Below are 21,379 nucleotides of genomic sequence, written 5' to 3' on the forward strand. Positions count from 1 at the left end.
CAATTATTATGGCCATGTTCGCTTGCATTCTACCTACCTAAAAATTCTGTCCATCATTTGAGTTGGAAGTGTTGTGCTTTTTCACGCCAGTCCTGCACCTAAACTCTGTTGTATTCTATTAGCCGGCAGTATTAAGTAGTTGTCACATTTCACCCCCCAGGTGGCTGCATTTCTCTGTGTGTGGGGCGGTGGAGAGATGTCAAATAGTTTATAATTAAATTTTCATTCCATATTAAATTAAATATTACCGTTGGTTAATAAGTGGCCATTACCTTCACAAGCAGTAGTAGTTCACAGTGACTGGACCCGGATGATGGCTGTAGGAGGAAGAGACAGCTGCAGGTAGCAGAAGGAATCTGTCTCAAGCCAAAAAAAATATTGGACATTTAGCCCATTGGCTACCAACTAGTTCAGTCTATAGTCCACACCTATCTCTGGAGACAGCCAAATTCCTCTTGCTGGAGAGAAAAGCCAGGTGGCCCCAAACATCTTCCCTTTCACGCTCCTGCTTAGAGCTGGATCTAGCCATTCTCGAGACGATTTCTGGGTCAGAGGGCAGAGAGAGAGTCCACTAATGGTGTCTTTTCCCCTCCTCCCTCTAACAGGAGAGGGAGTGCCTCAGCGTTTCCTCCCCTTCCCCAAAGAAGTAGTGGCTTCTGTCTGGTGATTGGGAAGGTCTCAGAGTGGTGGTGGTGAATCCCAAAGGATTAATCACCATCTGACTCCAAGGGCAGTAACATTAAAACATCTCCCCAGGGTAAGAATAGGTCTTTTCTTTCATATTGCTCTCAACCTTCAGCTTTGGGGCAGGATACCCCAATCTCCAAAGCTGTCTTTTGTCTGACTGTAATCTTCCTGGGATTACCCTGGAGCCAGCCGATGTTTGAGTAATTAGATACTTTATCTCTCTAGAGTGGGTAGTGATCTGAGAAGTATGCTCAGTGATTAAAGATGACCTTCCACGAATGAGCAAAGCAGAGCCCTGGCTGGGGTCTGATAGGTTGCCCCAGAGCTGCAGGAGAGAAATCAATGGGAGTTGCAAAGACTTTACTGCAGAGTTGAGTCTGGCTTGTCCAGTTCAGCCGGAGTTATGCCTAGGGGTCAGGCTCTTTATGGCAGTGCTATGTGTCTCTCCTTTTCTCTGCTGGCTGTTGGTGGCATGGTAGAAGTAGGACTTTTTTTTTCCTCTGGGGACCTGATTCTGCTGCCATAATTTAAATAAAAGACACATAATCCAGCCCTTAATGACCTAATTTGTGTGAGAAATAATCCATTTGGAAGGTGCTTTGTCCATGAGGTATTTTCATGCTTTAAATTGAGAGCTGCCATTTCTATGCACTAGTGTTTCTTAAGCAGATTTTTTGGTTTCTAGTTAAAAACCCCATAACAAAGCATAGGCGTGGGAACTATGGGTGTGGGGGGTGCTGCAGCACCCCCAGGTTTTACACGGGGCTCTGGCTGCTGGCCCCATGCCCGGGGCTCTGGCTGCCAGCCCTGCTTCCGGGGACCGGCTGCCGACCCCGCTCCCTCCCCCAGCTGTGGCCCCAGCCTTAGCCTGCTCCTGTCTTGAGTCCCCCGCTTCCAGAGACATGGACCTGCTCCCGTCCCCAGACAGGGGTAAGGGGGCTGGCTTTCAGCACCCCCACTATTAAAAGTGTCCCAGTGTCCCTGTAACAAAGGAGTAAGTGAAACCAGTAGCTTAGAGAGGGGGGTGACAGCAAGTGTATAAAGATTCTGACAGGCTAGGATTTTGGTTTCTTTTCCTCTTAAAGTTGCTTCTGCTTTGATTCTATCTCTTTCATTAGATCTATAGCTCTGGAAAGGTGAAATATTTTTTGAAAAAGTCTCGCTTTGTCTCAAAATATGCAGTATATCAGCCAAGATATCACCTTTGTAAGTGTGTCTGTGTGTATTGTAACAAACTGGCTAGCATATAGGTAACACTGTCTTCTGTATATTGGACGGAATCACGACCACTGGATTGTGTGTCATAAGCCCTATACAACTAACTGCTAATGAATATTCTCCTATAGGGCAGCGATTCTCCAATTTATTTGATCGTACCCCCCTTCTTTGTGTGTGTAGTAGTTTATGCCCCCTCCCCCAACACAGCTACAGGTGCTTCACTTGAATCGGTTTCAGCTTGTTTTTCGTTTGAGTTGGGTTTTTTTTTTTCTGTTGCACGAATGAGCCAATGATCCAGTGTAATAAGAGCAAAAGCAAAACTACGACTGTGGTCGATGCTTACAATTAAATGTGCACGCCACATCGTAGCACACGGATTAACAGACAGATGGCAACGACTTTGTATAATGCTAGGCAAGCTTCACAGAAATCCATCAAAATGCAGAGCACCATCTAGAGTCAAATGCACAACGCCTTTTGGCAGCCCCCCACATTAGCTCCTTCCCCTCTCCCTGGCACCTCCCGCCCACTGCGGATCAGCTGTTCAGCAGCGTGCGGGAGGCGCTGAGAGGCAGGGGGAGGAGTGAGGGCAGGGCCCGCTCAGAATGGAGTGGGGTGGGGACGGGAAGAAGCAGGAAGAGGGCTTCGGGGAAGGGGTGGAATGAGGGCGGGGCCTGGGGCAGAGAGGGGGTCGAGCTGAGGCCCCCCCCCGCCCCCCAGCAACTTAGAAAGTCGTCACCTCTGCACAGCGCCATCTGAGGACCCGATGTGTCGGGAGCAATCAGCTTTGCTAGTTACTCATTGCTATGGGTAAAATGTGCATAGTAAGTGTCCCGTCCCCCCCACTCCCGCAAGCATCTCACGCCCTCCCAGAATACATTCTGTGCCCCCAAGGGGGTCTGCCCCCCATTCGGAGAAACTCTTGTAGGGAAAAGTGATAGTGGCCTGTGTATTTGGAACTAGAAGATCTGGGTCCCTCTCAAGTTCTGAATGGCCCTGTGTCGTGACCCACGGATCTCAAACCTGGGCCCCCAAGGTTCATGGGAACCACCATGCTCCAACCCTCCACCCGTAGCCTGCTGGCAACAGCTTACCTGAGACTCACAAAGCCCAACCCCAGGGTCAGACTCTGCCCCTGAGGTCCAAATGGTGGCGTCCCAGAGCAGCTGATTGTCCCACTGGTCCTACGCCAGTAGCAGGAACAGAAAGCTGTGCAAAACTACTGCTCTCCTCCCTGCACTGGATTGGGTGCTTGTGCTTCCTGCTATCACTACTCGCTCCTGCTTCCCTGGCTTGATTGCCTAGCATTCCGACCCGACTTGACTCCTGGCATCTGAGTTGTGATTTCCCATCTCCGTTTGTCTCCTGCTTCTGACCTCCCAGGATCCTAACCCAGCCGATTCTCGGCCCCTGTCTTGTGACAGTGGGCTCTGGCTCCGGCTCCGACTACTGGGTCTGACTGCTCGTGATCTGGCCACGAGACCCTGGTGTACAGCCTAGATGCAACTGTGAAGTCCTGGACAGCCACAGAATTGTTTCAAATTTTGTTTTTGTTCTGAGATGACTTTCATTTACAAGGTGTGTCTCATTTATTATTACAATAAGTTTGTTGGGTTTAGGGAAAAAGTCACATGCAGATGCCAGAGATCACTTCGGACGTGGCACAGAAGACAGGCAACATCTAAAAGACCCTTGTACAAGACACACAGTCTGCAGTTTCTCCAATATCCCTGTGTTCAAGGAATATTTAAACCAACAGTTTAATACAAGGCAAGGGACAGATGATCAGTGAAGCATGCTCTCTTTTATAAAATACAGAGGCAGAAAGGAAAGCCAAGCAACTCCGAATCATACTGGAACAAAGAGCAAAGCATATTTCTAAACCCCCCAGAGGGTTTCATATATTTGAAGGCAAACATAAAAAGCTCTGTAAATTCAAACACTATTTTATTTTTCATTTAAATTAATCATCCCAGAAAACGGTGACTTTGTCTCTTTGTCCCTATTTAGTTTCGGCAAATCCAACTTTTTATTACTGTCTCTTCGCAGATTATGAAAGGCGTGGTGGATTATATCATCATAATAAATCGAGCCCATTAGTATGTTACTCTCAGAAGATCACAATAATGGGCTGAGCCTCGGGCAATGTTTCACTGTTTTTCTTCTGAAAGTGTTTTGCCTGTGTCCATGTCGCTCAGTGCTGGTACGTTTCTCCCTGCTAATAGGAAAGTGCATAAAAATCGCATAATCATTAATATTGCAGAATCATTAGGGTTGATAAAACCACCTCTGACTGAGCCAATGTTGGTTTTCATGGTCACTGCATTTTATAACATGCTAAGTAACCATTAGCGCTTTTTTTTTTCTTTTTTTTTTTTTAAGACCAATCTTGTAGCTGTGGTGGCTGTTTGACTCCGGCTTCAGCTCTTCTGTATGTATATAGTGCCAGTTAGATGATCATTTTCCAAGTCAGTCAGAGCGAATGAAGTTCCAGTGATTGGCTCCAGTGCTTCCCCCCTACCCCCCACCCCGGTTTTGTTGCAGACGGCATTCGGAAACCGGCAATCTGTAGATGCGCAATCAAGTCTTGGTTTGCGTCTCGTAAAGTCAGTCCTGTGCTGACTGGTTGAAAAGCGTCAAAACTACAATCTTGTAAAATCACCAAAGTAAGTCAGGGTGCCTTTCTTAAAGGAGAACATGAGAACGGCCATACTGGGTCAGACCAAAGGTCCATCCAGCCCAGTATCCTGTCTACCGACAGTGGCCAATGCCAGGTGCCCCAGAGAGAGTGAACCTAACAGGTAATAATCAAGTGATCTCTCTCCTGCCATCCATCTCCACCCTCTGACAGACAGGCTAGGGACACCATTCCTTACCCATCCTGGCTAATAGCCATTAATTTATGAATTTATCTAGTTCTCCATGAATTTATCTAGTTCTCTTTTAAACCCTGTTATAGTCCTAGCCTTCACAACATCCTCAGGCAAGGAGTTCCACAGGTTGACTGTGCGCTGTGTGAAAAAGAACGTCCTTTTATTTGTTTTAAACCTGCTGCCCATTAATTTCATTTGGTGGCCCCTAGTTCTTATGGGAACAAGTAAATAACTTTTCCTTATTTACTTTCTCCACACCACTCATGATTTTATAGACCTCTATCGTATCCCCCCTTAGTCTCCTCTTTTCCAAGCTGAAAAGTCTTAGCCTGTTTAGTCTCTCCTCAGATGGGACCCGTTCCAAATGCATAATCATTTTAGTTGCCCTTCTCTGAATCTTTTCTAATGCCAGTATATCTTTTTTGAGATGAGAAGACCACATCTGTACACAATATTCAAGATGTGGGTGTACCATGGATTTATATAAGGGCAATAAGATATTCTCTGTCTTATTCTCTATCCCTTTTTTAATTATTCCTAACATCCTGTTTGCTTTTTTGACTGCCGCTGCACGCTGCATGGACATCTTCAGAGAACTACCCACGATGACTCCAAGATCTCTTTCCTGATTAGTTGTAGCTAAATTAGCCCCTATCATGTTGTATGTATAATTGGGGTTATTTTTTCCAATGTGCATTACTTTACATTTATCCACATTAAATTTCATTTGCCATTTTGTTGCCCAATCACTTAGTTTTGTGAGATCTTTTTGAAGTTCTTCACAGTCTGCTTTGGTCTTAACTATCTTGAGCAGTTTAGTATCATCTGCAAACTTTGCCATCTCACTGTTTACCCCTTTCTCCAGATCAGGAATATTTAAAATAGAAATTGGTCCAAACTAAACATCTAGATCTGATCACCTGCCTTTTGGGAAATATGATATGTCGTCTGCCCCGGGGATTATTTTTTAAATAAAGAAAGACTGAGATCTCAAGGTTTGTTGCTAACTGTTCCCATATTTCCACGTTTCCCCCGCTCTCCAACTTACCAATATACCCCACTTCCTGTGAAGGTTTCTGGGTGTAATCCAACAGTTGTTTCTTGTACTAAGTAGTACTATAATTAGAACCACCACTAGAGGGCACTCAAAATGTTCGGTCCCAGTATGAATGCTTTCTAGGAAAGTTCTGACCTGGACCTGGCATTTGTGGCTGAGACCCATTTTTAGTTTAATATAATTGATTTAAAATGTGAGACGAAGAAGTTGAGCCAAAGCAGCAGCATCCCTCCTGAAAGCTCCTGGATATCAGTCGAGTATTTGAGGCTTTGTGGTTAGGAGGGAAAGGGCAATGGTGGTATATAAGAACGGCCCTACTGGGTCAGACCAAAGGTCCATCTAGCCCAGTATCCTGTCTTCTGACAGTGGCCCATGCCAGGTGCCCCAGAGGGAATGAACAGAACAGGGAATCATCAAGTGATCCATCCCCTGTAGCCCACTCCCAGCTTCTGGCAAACAGAGGCTAGGGACACCATCCCTGCCCAGCCTGGCTAATAGCCATTGATGGACCTATCCTCTATGAATTTATCTAGTTCTTTTTTGAACCCTGTTGTGGTCTTGGCCTTCACAACATCCTCTGGCAAAGAGTTCCACAGGTTGACGTTGTGCCTTGTATGAAGAAATACTTCCTTTTATTTGCTTTAAATCTGCTGCCTATTAATTTCATTTGGTGACCCCTAGTTCTTGTGTTCTGAGAAGGAGTAAATAACATTTCCTTATTTACTTTCTCCACACCAGTCATGATTTTATAGGCCTCAATTCTATCCCCCCCTTAATCGTCTCTTTTCCAAGCTAAAAAGTCCCATTCTTATTAATCTCTCCCCATACGGAAGCCGTTCCATACCCCTAATCATTTTTGTTGCCTTTTGCTGAACCTTTTCCAATTCCAATATATTTTTTTTTGAGATGGGGCAACCACATCTGCACGCAGTATTCAAGAGAGTTGTCACCAGCAGCATCACCCTCTGCAGAAACGAATGCTGAATCTGGCCACCCACCCCTGCGGTCCAGTTCTCTTAGGACAAAGGACAGAGCTGTGACAGCAATGAAGCAATGCTTGTGTGCCTCTAATCTTGACGTAAGGGCAAACCAGTAACTACACTCCAGTGGGCATTCAGGAAAATGCAGGAAATGATGGAGAAGCTTTCATTTGCCTTTTGGGGGCTGGGTAATGGGTAGCTTCCAAGTGAAGAGCTGTGTATATTTGGTTACGAAGGAAAACGATGGCCTCCAATCTCAAAGTCCATGCACACAGACCAGTGACCCATGTTCTCTTTCACCTCCCCTGCTGCGTTGCCTTCTGATGACTAGATGGACTTTTAGGGACTCTCAGCCACCAGAAATGAAACTGTGTCACTGAGATCCTGTGAGACCATATCTCTGCTGCTGTTCACAGTACTGAACTATTTAAATCACACTGATCCCAGCTTGCATGGGATACAGTTCCACGTATCACCATTCCACATCTCAGCACAGGATACAATGTCGCTGTCTTTTGTTGAAAGTCTTCCTGTGTAGTCCCAATTACTTTATACGGAAAGTCTGACATGGGTTTTTACGTGGTTGACATGGCAGATCCAAGTATTTGTGAGGGACTGTGCTTAGTCTGCATACGCCTCATTGCCCTCTGCTGGAGAAAAATGGGCACACTCACGGATAACAATTCATTCTGTTAGTTAAGTGAGTGGAGCTCTCCCTTGAGCTCACCAAGTCTCTGTTAAGCGTCCAAGGGCTTCATTTTTAATCAAGCTGCTGCCACCTAATGCCATATATCATACATTTGTAGTGGGAAACCATGAGTCACCGCATGCCGCAAATGTAGGCTTAGTGTTCCACAGAACAAACAATATATTAATATTACTTTATCTTGAGTATCGTCTTTCAGAAATTGAAGTATTGTTCTTGGCCCTCACCAAGCAGTTCTCCATGGTACTCAACCCCACCTGCGCCAGGGGTTCTGGTGGCCCAGCTCCAAAGTTCTGGACCTTGGTCTTCTGTCATGAGATGTTCAATCTCACAGTGGGGGTGCCGTCTTGGAGACCGTGGTGAGCGGGGCTGAAATTTTGTGACTTCTCCACAAGCAAGGCAGTGTCATCGGCATAGTCTGGGTTGGAAGCACTTCTTGACCAACCTTGGTTTCGATGAGAGGAACAGCAAGTCCTAACATCCAGTGAGTAGCTCGACAGAATAGTGCCTGGAGGAGAATGTATCCCTGCGGCACACCTGAGGTTATGTAGAAATGTGGCAAAAGTCACGAACCAAGGCACACTTTCACACCAATATCAGTGTGAAGATCATATACTAGATTTAGCAGAACATTTCGAACACCAGCTCCTTTCAGTGCAAGCCAAAGTGCTGACTGAGCTGAAAGCCACTTTGAGGTCGATTCTGTGTGCCACATGAAGCAGATTGGTTAAATCCTCTGTACAGTTCAGCCAACACAGGGGCTGGCTTTCAACTTGCCCTGGGGGTGCTCAACCCCGCTAAGCCCCCGCCCCACCTTTTCCCGCCCCCACTCCGCCCCAGACCCTGCCACCACTCCACCTCTTCCCCCAAGACCCCGCCCCGCCTCTTCCTGCTCTGCCCCAGACCCACCTCTTCCAGCCCAGTTCTGCCCCCTCCCCCGAGCGTGCCCCATCCCCTCTCCTCCCCCTTCCCTCCCAGTGCCTCCTGCATGCTGCAGAACAGCTGATCTGCGGTGGGCAGGAGGCACTGGGGGGAGAAGGGAGGGGAGCTTGGCTGCCGGTGGGTGCTAAGCACGTGCTATCTCAGCCAGAATCCAAAGGGTAAGTCCAGCGTCCATTGTGGACAGTCCTGCCGTGAAACCTGACTGCTGCGGATGACAAAGTCTGTGAAGGAGCAGCTGTATCCTACCAAGCAGAACATGAACAAAGACCGAAAACAATGAGATTGGCTTGTAGTTGCCACACACAGTGCAAGATCTTCTGCCATTGTACACAGACACTATGATGCCTTCTGGCCTCGCTTCAGTCATTCATTTTATTGCGTTGTACGTTGCATGCCTGCTCTTCAGCCGTGTCGCCAGGATGGACGGAAACCCCCCCACGCACGCACTGGGTTCTCAAACTCGCCATTGACACACGAAGGGGTGCAGGCCCGGACCTTACCTGGTGGACTTGCAGGACTGATCCAGATCCAGGGACATCACCACATGATGACTGTTGCAACGTCATCCTCTGTGGTCACGCTGGCTAGCACAGTGGTCCCTGGCAGCCTATGCATGTTTGGTGATGACCTCACTGGGGAGCTGGGCAACTGTGTTTCAGACCCAGATTAGAGAGAGGCTGCAGTTTGGGTATGTAGCCAAGTCAGGGCAAGGCTTTGCATCTGCTGGGCTGAAATGTCACAAGCTGTCCTGATTGCAGGCACATTCCAGAACTGGAAAATAAGGCCAAGATTTGCAGATGTGACTAGTGATTTTGGGTGCCCAACTTCGGGCCCATTTTTCTGCCCTCTGAAAATCAGGCCCCTTTTAAAGATCCCAAACTCACTAGTCCTGTTGGAAAGCCTTTGGTCCAAGCTCCTTGCACAGCCTCGGTCCATTTAATTCAGGTCCAAATGCCAAGCGGAACATTCCCAAAGTTCAGCGGAGTTCCCACCTGGAGTTCTGGTGTGGGCTGCGTCTAGTATACAGCCGTGTACCGTTGCAGTCCTTTACCTCATCTCAGCGATTGCTCTCATCCTGTCCAAACATGCTATTGTTTTACCCCATCGTTAAAGCTGGAAACAGGGAGGGAGAGTGTTAAAAGGTTGACACCTCTCCCAACGTGCACAGTCCCCTTTAGTGTTAAAAGGGTGAAATGAAAATGAACCTGATATCCAAAAACGGAAGGTGAATAAGATTTAAACAAGTTGTTCTTTGTTTGCCGATACAGGGGGCCTTCGAGGGGCTACCATAGTGGATGCCTTAGATACTCTGTACATCATGGAGCTTGGGGAGGAATTCCAAGAAGCGAAAAGCTGGGTGGAGAAGAGCTTGGACTTGAATGTGGTGAGTCAGTAATTGAAAATGTCAGTGCAAGGGACAATGAGTCAGATTCATAGATTGCAAGTCCAGAAGGGAACATTGTGATCCAACTAACCCCCTGCACAGCACAGAGCACAGAACTCCACCCAGTGATTCCTGCAGCCATCCTTCATTCCTGAGGTCTACCGCGGAATTAGCCTGAACAGGGGGTAATGCTCTTTCTGTTAGAAAATTTCCATCTCTAATTTTTGACACTCCAAGGAAGATTGATCAGTGTGAACAGGAGACCTCCAGCATATGTCCCCCAGATTGAACCCCCTCCCCATGATATCAGGTTTTCTTTCCGCAAATTATAGACTGATCACCCTGCTCTTAGGGAGGGGATTTTTTTGACACCCCTCCTTATAAATTATTGACCAGTACCTCTATGTGTTATTCAAAGGAGCACAGGACTCCAAAGCTAACGGGAAGGGGAGGGGGGGAGAGGGACAATTGTGCCAGGGCCTTAAGTTGTGGGGGACCCCAAAATGTTTGTAACATCTGTGTCAATAAAGTGAAAGGGAAGGGGGTGGGGTCCCAAATTTCTCTCGATAGGCCTGACCCCAACCACACTGCTGGGACACTGGATAAGTATGAAAAATGAGGAGCTCCACCTACAGAATGGCCAGCACTCCTTCCTGTATCTTCCGTGAAGGTCTCCCATTTACATACGGAGTGGTTCTTCGCTTGCGAGACGGGACCACAGCCTGACGTGGTCTATGGAAGCCATTAAGCTCAAAATGCCATTAAAATTTTAATTTCTTTATGTCTGTCCTAGTTAGTACATGGGGAAAAATGGTTTTCCCCATGTGAAAAATGAATGCAGCTGCCTTTTTAGAAAAGTATCATTTGGGAAGGGATGGCCATCATGGATTCATAATAGGAAGATCACATCTGATATATCAGCTTGAATGCTTTTAAGTATGTTACTGAATCGATAAACAAGGGACAAAATCAATGGGGAGATAATTTATCTGGATTTGACAAAAGCTTTTACTCCTGGCCCACACAATAGATTGATCGGCAAAGACTAAAATGAATGTTATTGATTGATCACTGGGGTCAGATGTGCAGTGCAGGGAGAGAAGGGTTGAAATTAATTAAAAATTGGCTTTGAGACAAGAAGCTGACTTAGACAGGCAGGAGTGGGATGGTGGCCTTGACTGGAGAGGGGAATTCAGTGCGAGGCTTAAGAGAGAAATGACAAGGAAGGAGAGGGTGTCATTTCAAAAGTAGCCACATTTGCTGCTGAGATAATTTGCCAGCATGGGGAGTAAAAACAGTTTCAGAGCTACAAAGCAAACCGTCTCAACAGAGGAAGCTGGATTATCAGCTGTCAGCAACATGTCACTCCAGTGCTGTTTGTTCCACTGGCTGCCCATAAAACACAGTCAAGCTGGAGGTACCGGTCTTGCCTTTTAAAGCGTTCAGTGGGCTGGACCCAAACTCTCTGACGGGCGGCCCCTCTGCAACCAAGGTCCCCCCCGGAGAGCTGCTGTCTTCAGGGGTGGTGGAACTCTCAGCAACTAGATGCGGCAGGGTGGGCCTGACTCAGGCAGTGGGGAAAGAAGAGACAGTTCAGGTCTGTGGCAGAGCAGCTGTTTGGATTTACTGACAAGTGGTAAGTGTGGTGTAGATACCTAGACAGACCACTGACTATGTGGGAAGAGCAAGTTTGCTTAGAGAAGCATGAGACAGGGAGGCTGAGGGACAAAAATAATCCCCAAACTCTAAAAGGAATGCAGCACGGACGACCGTGTTAACCAGCAGCAGGCTGTGTGTACAGCAGTGTTCCATGACCCTGGTTAATTGATAGCCTAAGAACCAGCGCCCAGCAAACAAATCATTAATTGCTATTTGCAGCTATATTAGGTCCACTGATTTTATTTCCCAACCTGGATCTTTTGCTTTCTCTCCTCCTTCCAGTCCAGCCTTTTCCAGGTTCTCCCTCTCTCTCCCCCTTTACAGTACTGTCACTTCCTGCGTGATCTTGAGCTGCTTCCTTTGGCTTTTGCCTCCCTCTCTGGATGGCACATTGTGTCTCTGATCCTTCCAGCCTTCCCTGGGAGAAGACCTCTGTTTTCATATGTAACCCAGTGGGATTGTTGGAAGAGCCAGATTAATGCAGTGGGTAAAGAATTCCTATCCCTCTATCCCATTCGCGGAAAATGCTGCGCTCTTGTAAGAGCCTCCTGTTGGTAGTTTTATGTGTTTATCTGAGAGGAAGAAATAATTTGCCTGGCAGGTTCACAGTCTAGGAGCACAGTTTGAAGGCAATTGCTTTGACATTTGCTGATCGGGACCTGGAATAAAATAGATCTTAACTCGTTCCAGGTGAGTGGCTTCCTGGGAGGTTCAGTGAACCACATCACTGCATGTTCACCATCTCCTAGCAGGGCACCTGGGCACTGGTTTGTTTGTCTGCCACTCAGTGTGGCAGCAGCTGTGCCATCCTGGGCTGTGGTCCTGTCAGGTCTTACAAACCAAGTAGGGTTGAGCCTGGTAAGTCCTTGAATGGGAGACCTCCAGAGAACATCTGGCCACGCCAGGAAGTTGTTGTGGTGATGCACAAGGTGGCACTCTGCCCGCTGAGTCAGTGCTGAAGGAATGCTCCCGTATGGTGCGAGAAGGCTCAGTACAGGAGGGTGCCATCTTTTGGCCATTCAAAACAGTCCTGACTTCTTGTGGGCTCTCGAAATCTCTCTGCCCTTCTTGTAAGAATAGAGATGTTAACTCCAGCGTCCTGTCCAGCTTCCAACGTACGTAACTATTTTCTGGCTGCCTGCATTGCCTTTTCATTTTCAACTGGAGGAAGTACACTTCCTCACGCTTTCTTTCGTAATCTGTTGGGTAGTGTTTCACTGCTATTAAACAGCTGCTGCGTTTTACCCAGAAACCATTTCAGTGGTAACAAAGTGATCCCGATAGCTCACTTAAGCTACCTCCTAGGGGGTTGTGCGGCTTCATGTATAAAGCTCTTTGAGATCCTAGATGAAAGATGCCAGAAAAAGGCAAAGTGTTATTAAACTGTGAATAGGATTGCAGAGTTTTGTGAACGTGCCTAGAATTATTCCAAGGCACTCTCACTGGTCCTATGTCTGCATGGTTGCTGTAAGGCTTCACTTGTACCTTCCAGTTACTATCTGATGATGATCTTTTCAGAATGGAGAAGCGTCCTTGTTCGAAGTGAACATTCGTTATGTCGGAGGGCTCTTGACGACGTACTACCTAACCGGTGAAGAGGTTTGTTTCCACACATCCTGCATATCTCTCACTGTCTCAAATAATGAATGTGCAGGTGTATTTCTGGATAGGGCTGCTCCCAGCGGTGCTCAACTGAACATAAAATAATCCCTCTGTAACAAGAGGCTAAACCTGTTTTTTATGAATATTGAACTCCCACTAACAGTCTTTTAATTAAGTCTCACACAATTACCTTATGCTTGCCATGCCTGGCTCATCTATAAAGATCTTTTCTCCAACGGACAATTTTAGCAAGATCGTTTTTCAGCTTGGTGCATTGGTCCCCACTGAAATGCATTTGCAGTGATCTTTGCCTTTCCCTCAGTCCTTGTTACTTTGTAGCCTAAATATAGGCAATAGCGCAAACTTTGGGGTCGCTCCAAATAGCCCCGCAGGCTAAGTGTTAGCTTATTGGTGGCAGCTATTTGTGAAAACCCCAAATTAGTGTTCTATTTTTTGTGTAGCAAAAGTTTGCACTGATAAAGCAGGGAGCCAGGCTGTGGCTAACGCCATCCATGTGCAAGGAGCCTTTCTTTAGTGTGCAAATGTCATGGACTGGTGAGTGTGTGTTACAAGCTCCCCTCTGTGCCAGTACGCAGTGGATATGAGTCTGTTACAACCCCCAGCTACCGGGCCATGGCTCTTTAACTCAGATTGTCAAAACTCACGCTTTTAGCTCCGGAGGTTCCCGATTCAATCCCCATGTGTGAACCCAGAGGGCTGGCCATACATGAGGATTCATCTGGGATTTGAGCCATCAGCTTCCTTTGGGAAGAGGAAGTGACTGATGTGACAACCACCCCCATGGTCAACACACTGGGGATTGAGCCAGATATCTGTCTGAATTGCAGCAGCTTGAGCTGAAGAGCCGTGGCTTCGTAGGTGGGGGTGGTAACAACTCCTATCCTATGTGGATCAGCACAGAGGGGGATTTGTAACACACGCTCACCACAGGGTTACACAAGGACTGATCCAAGCAAGTACGTTTGGTAGAACTGCCCCAACCCCTGGTTTCCCCACTCAGCCAGCAGAGTTGAGTTGACCTCTGGGGAAAGGCACCCCTTTCCGAGGGTGGTGGAGCAGCGTTCCAATGAGCACTAGGCCCGCAACGAATTCTGGCTAAATCAGAAGATTCCTACTGAAAACACTGCTCTCTCTTTCTCCCACCTATCCCTCCCAAACGTAGGCCATATCTTAACACATAACCTGTCTCATAATATAGCTGTGCTGGAATTTAAAAACCAGATGTGGGGAGATCAAGAGATTACTCCTCTACCCTGAATATCTCAGGCAAACAGAAGGCCTGATCCCACTGATCTCAATGGGAGTTCTGCTAGCATACGGCTGCAGGATTGGGCCTTAAGCAACAAGTAAATAACCTTTTCAAGCAACTCCCATATTGCTACAGGCCGGCGGCTTCTGCTGGAGGGAGCTGCCCATGATAGGAGGAAATGACTAGTCCTTACATTGTGATGCCAGTGATTTGTGGAGACCTGGGAGAAGCTCCATAATTAAGGCTGCATTTTGGATGAGTTACAGGAATTTGTTCCTCCTGGGATTTCCCTGCTGGGAAAACTCTCAAAGATCTGGTGCCTTGTGCTGCAGCCCCTCATGCTCACAGCTTCCATTGACTTCAACTTGACAGAGAAGGAAGAGAGGCCACGAAACCGTAAAGCTTGGGCAGCAGGCTAGAGAGTGAGCTCAGCAGACAGGTCAGTGTCTGTCCTGTGTCAGTTCAGTGCCTCCCCCCTCAATAATCTAGTCACTTCCTCATGGTTTTCCCTTCTGAACCAGCTCCCTATACCTTCCTCTACTGTGACAAAGGCCTCAAAGCCCATGGGCAAGTTTGGGTTTCCTCCATGCTGTATTTCTCAGAGCAATAATGTCTTGCTTTCTTAGAACTGTTGTGACAACTTGGACTGAACTAGGGAGGTTAGAGGTAGAAGGCTTGTGCTTGATCTCTTGTCACTTACAGGCTTCTCTTGCTCAAGACAAATCTCTTGAGCGCAGATTATTGCTTGTATCAGTTTGTCCCAAAATAATTGTGTCTGGCGGCTTTGTGCAACCAGCCCCCATAAGCTATCATTTGATTAGAAAGCCCATAACTCGGAAATTAGGAATGGAAAGGGTGATAACTTAGCCATGATGAGGCCAGGGATCCTCTCTGGAAAATAGTTGCACTTAAAGGAGTGTATGTGTGTATAAAATATGTGTTCTTGAAATTAGAAGTCATGTGAGCTACCAGCAACTTGCTTTGTAAACCATAGCATGCTTCATCCTTAGAAATCTGCTTTAATTTTGATGTCTTCACTTCTGTTTTCCCCCACCATCCCACAACAAGTTCTTAAAAGGGGACCCTTTGTCCCCAAAGCCATGCTTTGCAAGATCAACTCAAATCAACCCAGAAGGGCGTGTTCTTGTAACAGTACTCTGAGCAAAGCTACTAGCCAGCTGCCCATCATTGGTGTTAGAGCAGCCAGCAGCATTAGAAGTGGAGACCTTTGACCCAAGAAATTGGTCTTTGCTCAGTAGGTTAAAGGAGCAGTTCCAGGAGCTTAGGGACTGGAGATCTGTGCCATGTGGGCAGATCTCACGTTTTAGCACAGCAAGATACAGATGCTTAATCCAGTTTATCTACTATTCCCCCATCTAATGCAGAACTTGGCTTCAAGTTCCAAGGGAAAGTACTTAGAAGGTTTCAGAAATTCAAGAGAACAGCTGGATGTAGCAATGGGTGGCTTTACATATGCAGACACTAAGCTCTCTAGGCAGTGGGAAGCACACAGCTTTGAGAGTGGTTAGAGCTGTGCAGAACTAGGACAATGAAACCCCAAGCCCAAGCCGAGCTCACTTAATGATCCTGGGATGATCTCTGGTTTCATGAGGAAGCCATGGAAAACATGGTGGGTTTGTCCCGTAATAGGGCAAAACTTGGCCGTTTTGGCTGTTTAACTTTGAATTTCTGGGTTCAGAGTAAAACTCACAAGGAGTGTGTCCATAAGAACCAAAACCAAGGGAAAAGGAAAAGGGTTCACACAAACCCCAGTGCCCTGAAACTGACAAATGTCCTAATGCCAGTTATATTCCAGCTGGGAACTTTCGAACTCATTAACCCAGGACTCTGAGTCAGAAGTTAACAGAACTGATCCTGTAATTTGGTTAGAAAGGGAGATCTCCTCTACTGTAACGTGAGCCGACGCTGCAAAGCTCACATCCAGATCCAAAGTCTGAGGCCCGTTTGGATCCAGGATTTTAGACTGGTCTGTTGTGGATCTCCAGGGGCCATATATAAATTCTGGTTCAGATCAAAACTTCCTCATGGGGTTTGGTTCAGGCCCATCCCAATATGTAGGCCTAGGGCTACCCCACTATTTGGAAATGAAAGCCCTGTAATGTCCCATCATTCTTACCCACTTTATAACTTGTGTCTGTCTGGGAGTGTATGGAAAAGTGAAGTTTAAGAAAACCAGCATGACTGATACTAGCAAGCAATACAATGTATATTTTAACTCTCTTTTCCTCTTTTTGTCTAACAGGTATTCAAGAGCAAAGCTCTAGAACTTGGAGAGAAACTTCTACCAGCCTTTAACACCCCCACTGGTATCCCACGAGGTGTCATAAATCTGGGCAGGCAAGACACACCTCATTATTTTCCCATCGTTAGCAGTAGGTCTTACTGGGGAGGAGGGATAGCTCAGTGGTTTGAGCATTGACCTGCTAAACCCAGGGTTGTGTGTTCAATCCTTGAGGGGGCCATTTAGGGATCGGGGGGAGTGGGATATTTGGATGATTTAGTTGGGGATTGGTCCTGCTTTGAGCAGGGGGTTGGGCTAGATGACCTCCTGAGATTCTATGATTTATGTACTGAACACTTGTAAAGGAGTAACAACTGTTCCTCAGGGGTATTTTGCCTCTAAGAACATAAGAGCTGCTATACTGGGTCAGACCATGGTCCATTTTGCCCAGCATCCTGTCTCAGCACTGGGGCCAGAGCTTCAGGAGAAGTGTACAGAACAGGGAGATTATGGTGAGATCCATCCTTTTCTTCCACACCCAGCCTCTAGTAATTAGAGATTTAGGGTTGCCCTGAGCCCGGGGTTGTGTCCCAGACCATCTTGGCTAATGCTGTTGATGGACCTATTCTCCATGAACGTATTCATTTTGTTTAATCCAGTTATTCTTTTAGCATCTTTCTGTAGCATCTCCCCCCCTGACTCTTGGAGGATATTCGTTTTGGCAACTCAAACTCCAGGCGGCATCTTGGCCGTAATCAAGGGTGACTCACATTAAATCCAGCTGTGGTTTATTAATTTTTTCAGCCGTCCACATTTTCTTCCTTCACTTCCTGGCAGAGCCGCCCCATTGGAACAGGATGTTCCCACTCACATTTGCCTTTGAATTTTTTTGGTGGGCCCTGCATTTAGAACTCTGCTTGCTCTGCATGTTTTTGCAGTGCACCAGGCTAGATGCACGAGGCTACTTTTCTGGATCTGTGCGGCTCCATGCATGGAAGCTGAGAAATAGACCTTGTGGCAAATGTCAGTTTTGTATCCAAATCTATATGAATAGCCGCAGCCCATGTAGTTTTCTGCCTGCCTAGACTCCACAACATTCCCTTAGGCGACATCTACACTTCAACTGCTTCGGTGGCGAAACTCGCCACAGTGACAGGAGGGGTTCTCCCCTGGCTGTAGCTAATCCACCTCCCCGAGGGACAGTAGCTAGGTTCTTCTTCCATTGAACTAGCACTGTCTACACTGGGGTAGGTTGGCATAGCCCATCTCTTGTTGGGGGGGTGGATTTTTCACACCTCTGAGAGACATAGCTGTGCCAATGCAAGTTTTCAGTGTAGACCAGACCTTAGTGCTACAACACCGCCTCTGAGGTATGTGACATAAAGCGGGGAGCTGAGGCAGATAGGTTAAATAACCAAAGAGACAGGAGTGGAAACCAGGAGCGTTCATTCCCCGTCCCCAGTTCTAACTACTACACAACACTTCCTGCCCATCAGGACTCGTTGGCTCATTTTGATGCCAACTAGCTAAAGTCCCTGGGATTTTAAAACCTGCACACAGGCTGCAGCACAGAGACTAGGCAACATGAGTTAACAAAACCCTTCCGTCCTCCCTGCCACAGCACTCAGAGTAGCAGCTGGGGTCATTTTACCCCACATCTGCCATTGGGTTCCTTTCCCTGTAAAGTGGGAGATTTCATTGAACATGGAACCCGGGGTGATCCGTTGCTCAAATGTCACTGTCGCCCGCTGCTTAACGCTCCGTGCAATGAAAACTTTGAACGTCTCCACCACCTTAATTGTATCCTTCCAGGAATGACATTCTGCTTCCTGGCTGGATGAGAAAGTCTCAGGTGGTGCCTCTTCCTCAATACAAGGTCACGCACTGGCTCACCTTTTGCAGAAATGCCGTACCTCACTCTACCGTTTGCAAAGACAATCAAGATGACAGAGTGTATCTGCCCAGACACCCTGAAATATCTTGCTGATGACCTTGGCTAATACGGAAGAAAATCAAAATAGCCGGAGGCTTCCTAAAAGCAAGAGTCTGCATTACTGGCTAGAGCTCTGAGAAGAGCACTGAAACGGATTAGGGGGCCGCCAGTAATTATGTAGGAGCAAAGATGAAAAGAGCTAAATGTGTATAGCTTGGCTGTGGTTCGAACGTAACAAACAGCCTGCATTTGAAGGGTGAAAGCTCCCCAGAATGAGAGGAGTTGTTCGGTGGGATACAATACATGGAGGTGTACGTAGGAGCAATGGAATGACCTTGAGAGAGGGGCTGTTTAGTCTGAATATCGGGACAGACTTCCAGCCAGTCAGATGCCAAAACCAACAGAAGGTTTTTCCCTAACTAAAGCCCAGTCTCTCAACCCTTTTATTTCTACTTTTGCAACCAGGATCTGCTAACCCAGGCTGCTTCTATTCCCAGGGCTTTATCTCCTCCAGCCACTTCAGCGTCACCTCCTGCCCTTGCGCTCTTGAATCCTGCAGGGTGCCTGCCCGTCCCTTGTGCCATCGAATGCTCTGTCTTGTCATGTCTTGAAAAATCCGTCCCTCCACCCACTAGCCTCTCTAAACTACCATCTCGTCGCCCTCGGCCCATTTGGTTCCAGGGTCCTAGAGCATACTGTTTATTCCAGCTTCCTTTCCTCTTGCACCCTCTTTGATCGAATGCAGTCTGCCTCCACACTATGGTCCAAAGTCACTAATAGCCTTTTCCTTTCTCAGGCCAAGGGATGGTGGTTCTTCTTTGATAGCTCTGCTTTTGACACAGTTGATCACCCCTTCTTTAGCTTTTTCTCCTTTCTTTGCCTTCATAACTCTGCTCTCCTTATTCTCCTCCCACCTTGCTGGCTACTCCTCCAGCGTCTCCTTTGAGTGCTGATCACTCTTCCCTTGTCTGTTGAGAACCCTCAGGTTCTGTGCTCATTAGCCCCTGCCTTCTAGCACCATTTCTCTCTTAGAGATCTCATCCACTTCCACGGGTTTCTCTACATAGACCATTCCCATAACTTGCTCTCTAGCGCCAACCTCTCCCTTTCTGCCTCTGATGTCTCCCCCTGGATATTCCTCCACAATCTCAAACTGACTCTTTCTGATACTGAACTGCCAGATCCCTCTCCTACGCTCCCCCTTCTCTATTATTAACAACTTCCACCATCTTTCCCATGTCCCTGGTTTGTCACCTCAGTGCAGTCTTCAGTTCTTCTCTTTCCTTTCCCCCCATGATCAGACCCTTCCTAAATCCTGCAACTCCTACCTCTTTAATAGCACCAAAATCCATCCTTTCATCACTATTCCCACTGCTGAAACCCAGGCCCATGCCTTGGTCGTCTCGATTACTGGAATATTCTCCTTTCTGGCCCTCCATCCTTCCTTTCTACCCCCTCAAGTGGGTCCCCACACTCCCTCCAGTCCCCTTTCCTTATTGATCCCTTGGTCTCTTTTTTTGCACTCCAGGCTTCCTGCTTTGTCTTCTGCTGCCTTCTGGGCTTTTCCTGTTCCTGCCTGCCAGACCCCAATCCCCCCGTCACATCTCTCCTCAAACCCCATCCTTCCCTCTAAGCAATAATCTCTCTGAGTGATTAGCCTGTATCTTGACTTGTGTGTTTGATTCTTTCCTACTTTGGCACTTCGGGGCAAGGGCTTTGTCTTAGTCTCTGTTTGCAAAGTTCTGTGGAGATGCCCAGCCTGATGCTAAAAGACTTTTGATCGTTATTAAATACCAGTATGTGTTTTCTGGAATAAGGTTACTATTAGAGCTGCACATCTTCCCTTACCTTAAAGGCTAGTGTCATCGTCAAGACAGTCTTTGGGAGGAATGTTTCTCAGCTGTTAGGAGAGAAGCTAGCGAGGAAGGCCAAGTCCATTTGAGCTCTACTGCTAGAACATGTTTTCTGCAGAGGCCCACTTCCGGCTTGTCTTCAATCCAGAGGGCTGGTGAAGGTGGACCAACGGTCTACTCAAAGCATTTGGGATGGAGATTTTCAAGGCTATTTCTTTCAACTCCTGTCAGCTCGGAGTACTTCTGTCATAACCAGCGCAGTCTTTAGCCTTGTCCAGTTGATTCAGAACATATCTAGTTTGAAGCAGCTGTCCCAGTTCAGGTCCACTGCACCTGTATTCCTCTTCCTGGTCCACCAAAGACAACATCCACTCTCAACCTTTCCCAGCTGTCACCTGTCTTAGGTGAGACACGCATCTCACTCCCTCCTGACGAGAGTATTTCCAGGCTGCACAACGGCCTGTTATTTCCCCCGCAAGCCCGACAGCCAAAATGTCCAGCAGCTGAACTTTGCTTTCTCTTCCAAGCCTATGAACAGTGTAATTGCCCACAGTTGTAAGGTACTATGCAGCTTTTCCTAAGCAAGCACATTTATTCTTAAGGTGAAAAGCATTCCAGAGAAAACATATTAAAACAATAAAAGAATCTAAATACGTGCTAATAAGCTGACCAGAGATCATTTCCATCTCCAATGAAGACTCTGGTTGGAGTCAATCATTCAGCCACACACAGAGAAGTTCTTGTGGTGAGGAGTTCATAACACTTCTTGCTCAGAACAAGAACCCCTTTGGACAAGTTGGCCTGTCTTTTATATAGCGGGGGTCTTTGCTCTTGAGATTCCAGGAGTAGCTGATCAGCAGACAATAGACCTTTCCCCAGGGCATAGCTTCAAAAGGCTGGGGCTTTGCGTAACTGGAGATGGGAGGCTACATTTCCGTTCATCTTCCCCAAGAGATTTCCTAGGAAACCCACT

The 21,379-nt window shown here is 47.1% G+C and overlaps 1 protein-coding gene across 1 annotated transcript in view; it reads left to right on the top strand.

The window, feature by feature from the left end:
• Positions 1-21,379, top strand: part of MAN1C1 (mannosidase alpha class 1C member 1) — an 89,426-nt gene that overhangs the window by 51,964 nt on the left and 16,083 nt on the right. The window contains exons 3-5 of the mRNA XM_075121348.1: positions 9,732-9,847; positions 13,025-13,105; positions 16,642-16,736. Coding sequence (XP_074977449.1) covers positions 9,732-9,847; positions 13,025-13,105; positions 16,642-16,736 — 292 coding nt within the window. The remainder of the gene's footprint in view (positions 1-9,731; positions 9,848-13,024; positions 13,106-16,641; positions 16,737-21,379) is intronic.

Source organism: Caretta caretta, chromosome 19 (assembly GCF_965140235.1).
Source record: "Caretta caretta isolate rCarCar2 chromosome 19, rCarCar1.hap1, whole genome shotgun sequence".
Classification (NCBI taxonomy): Eukaryota; Metazoa; Chordata; order Testudines; family Cheloniidae; genus Caretta; species Caretta caretta.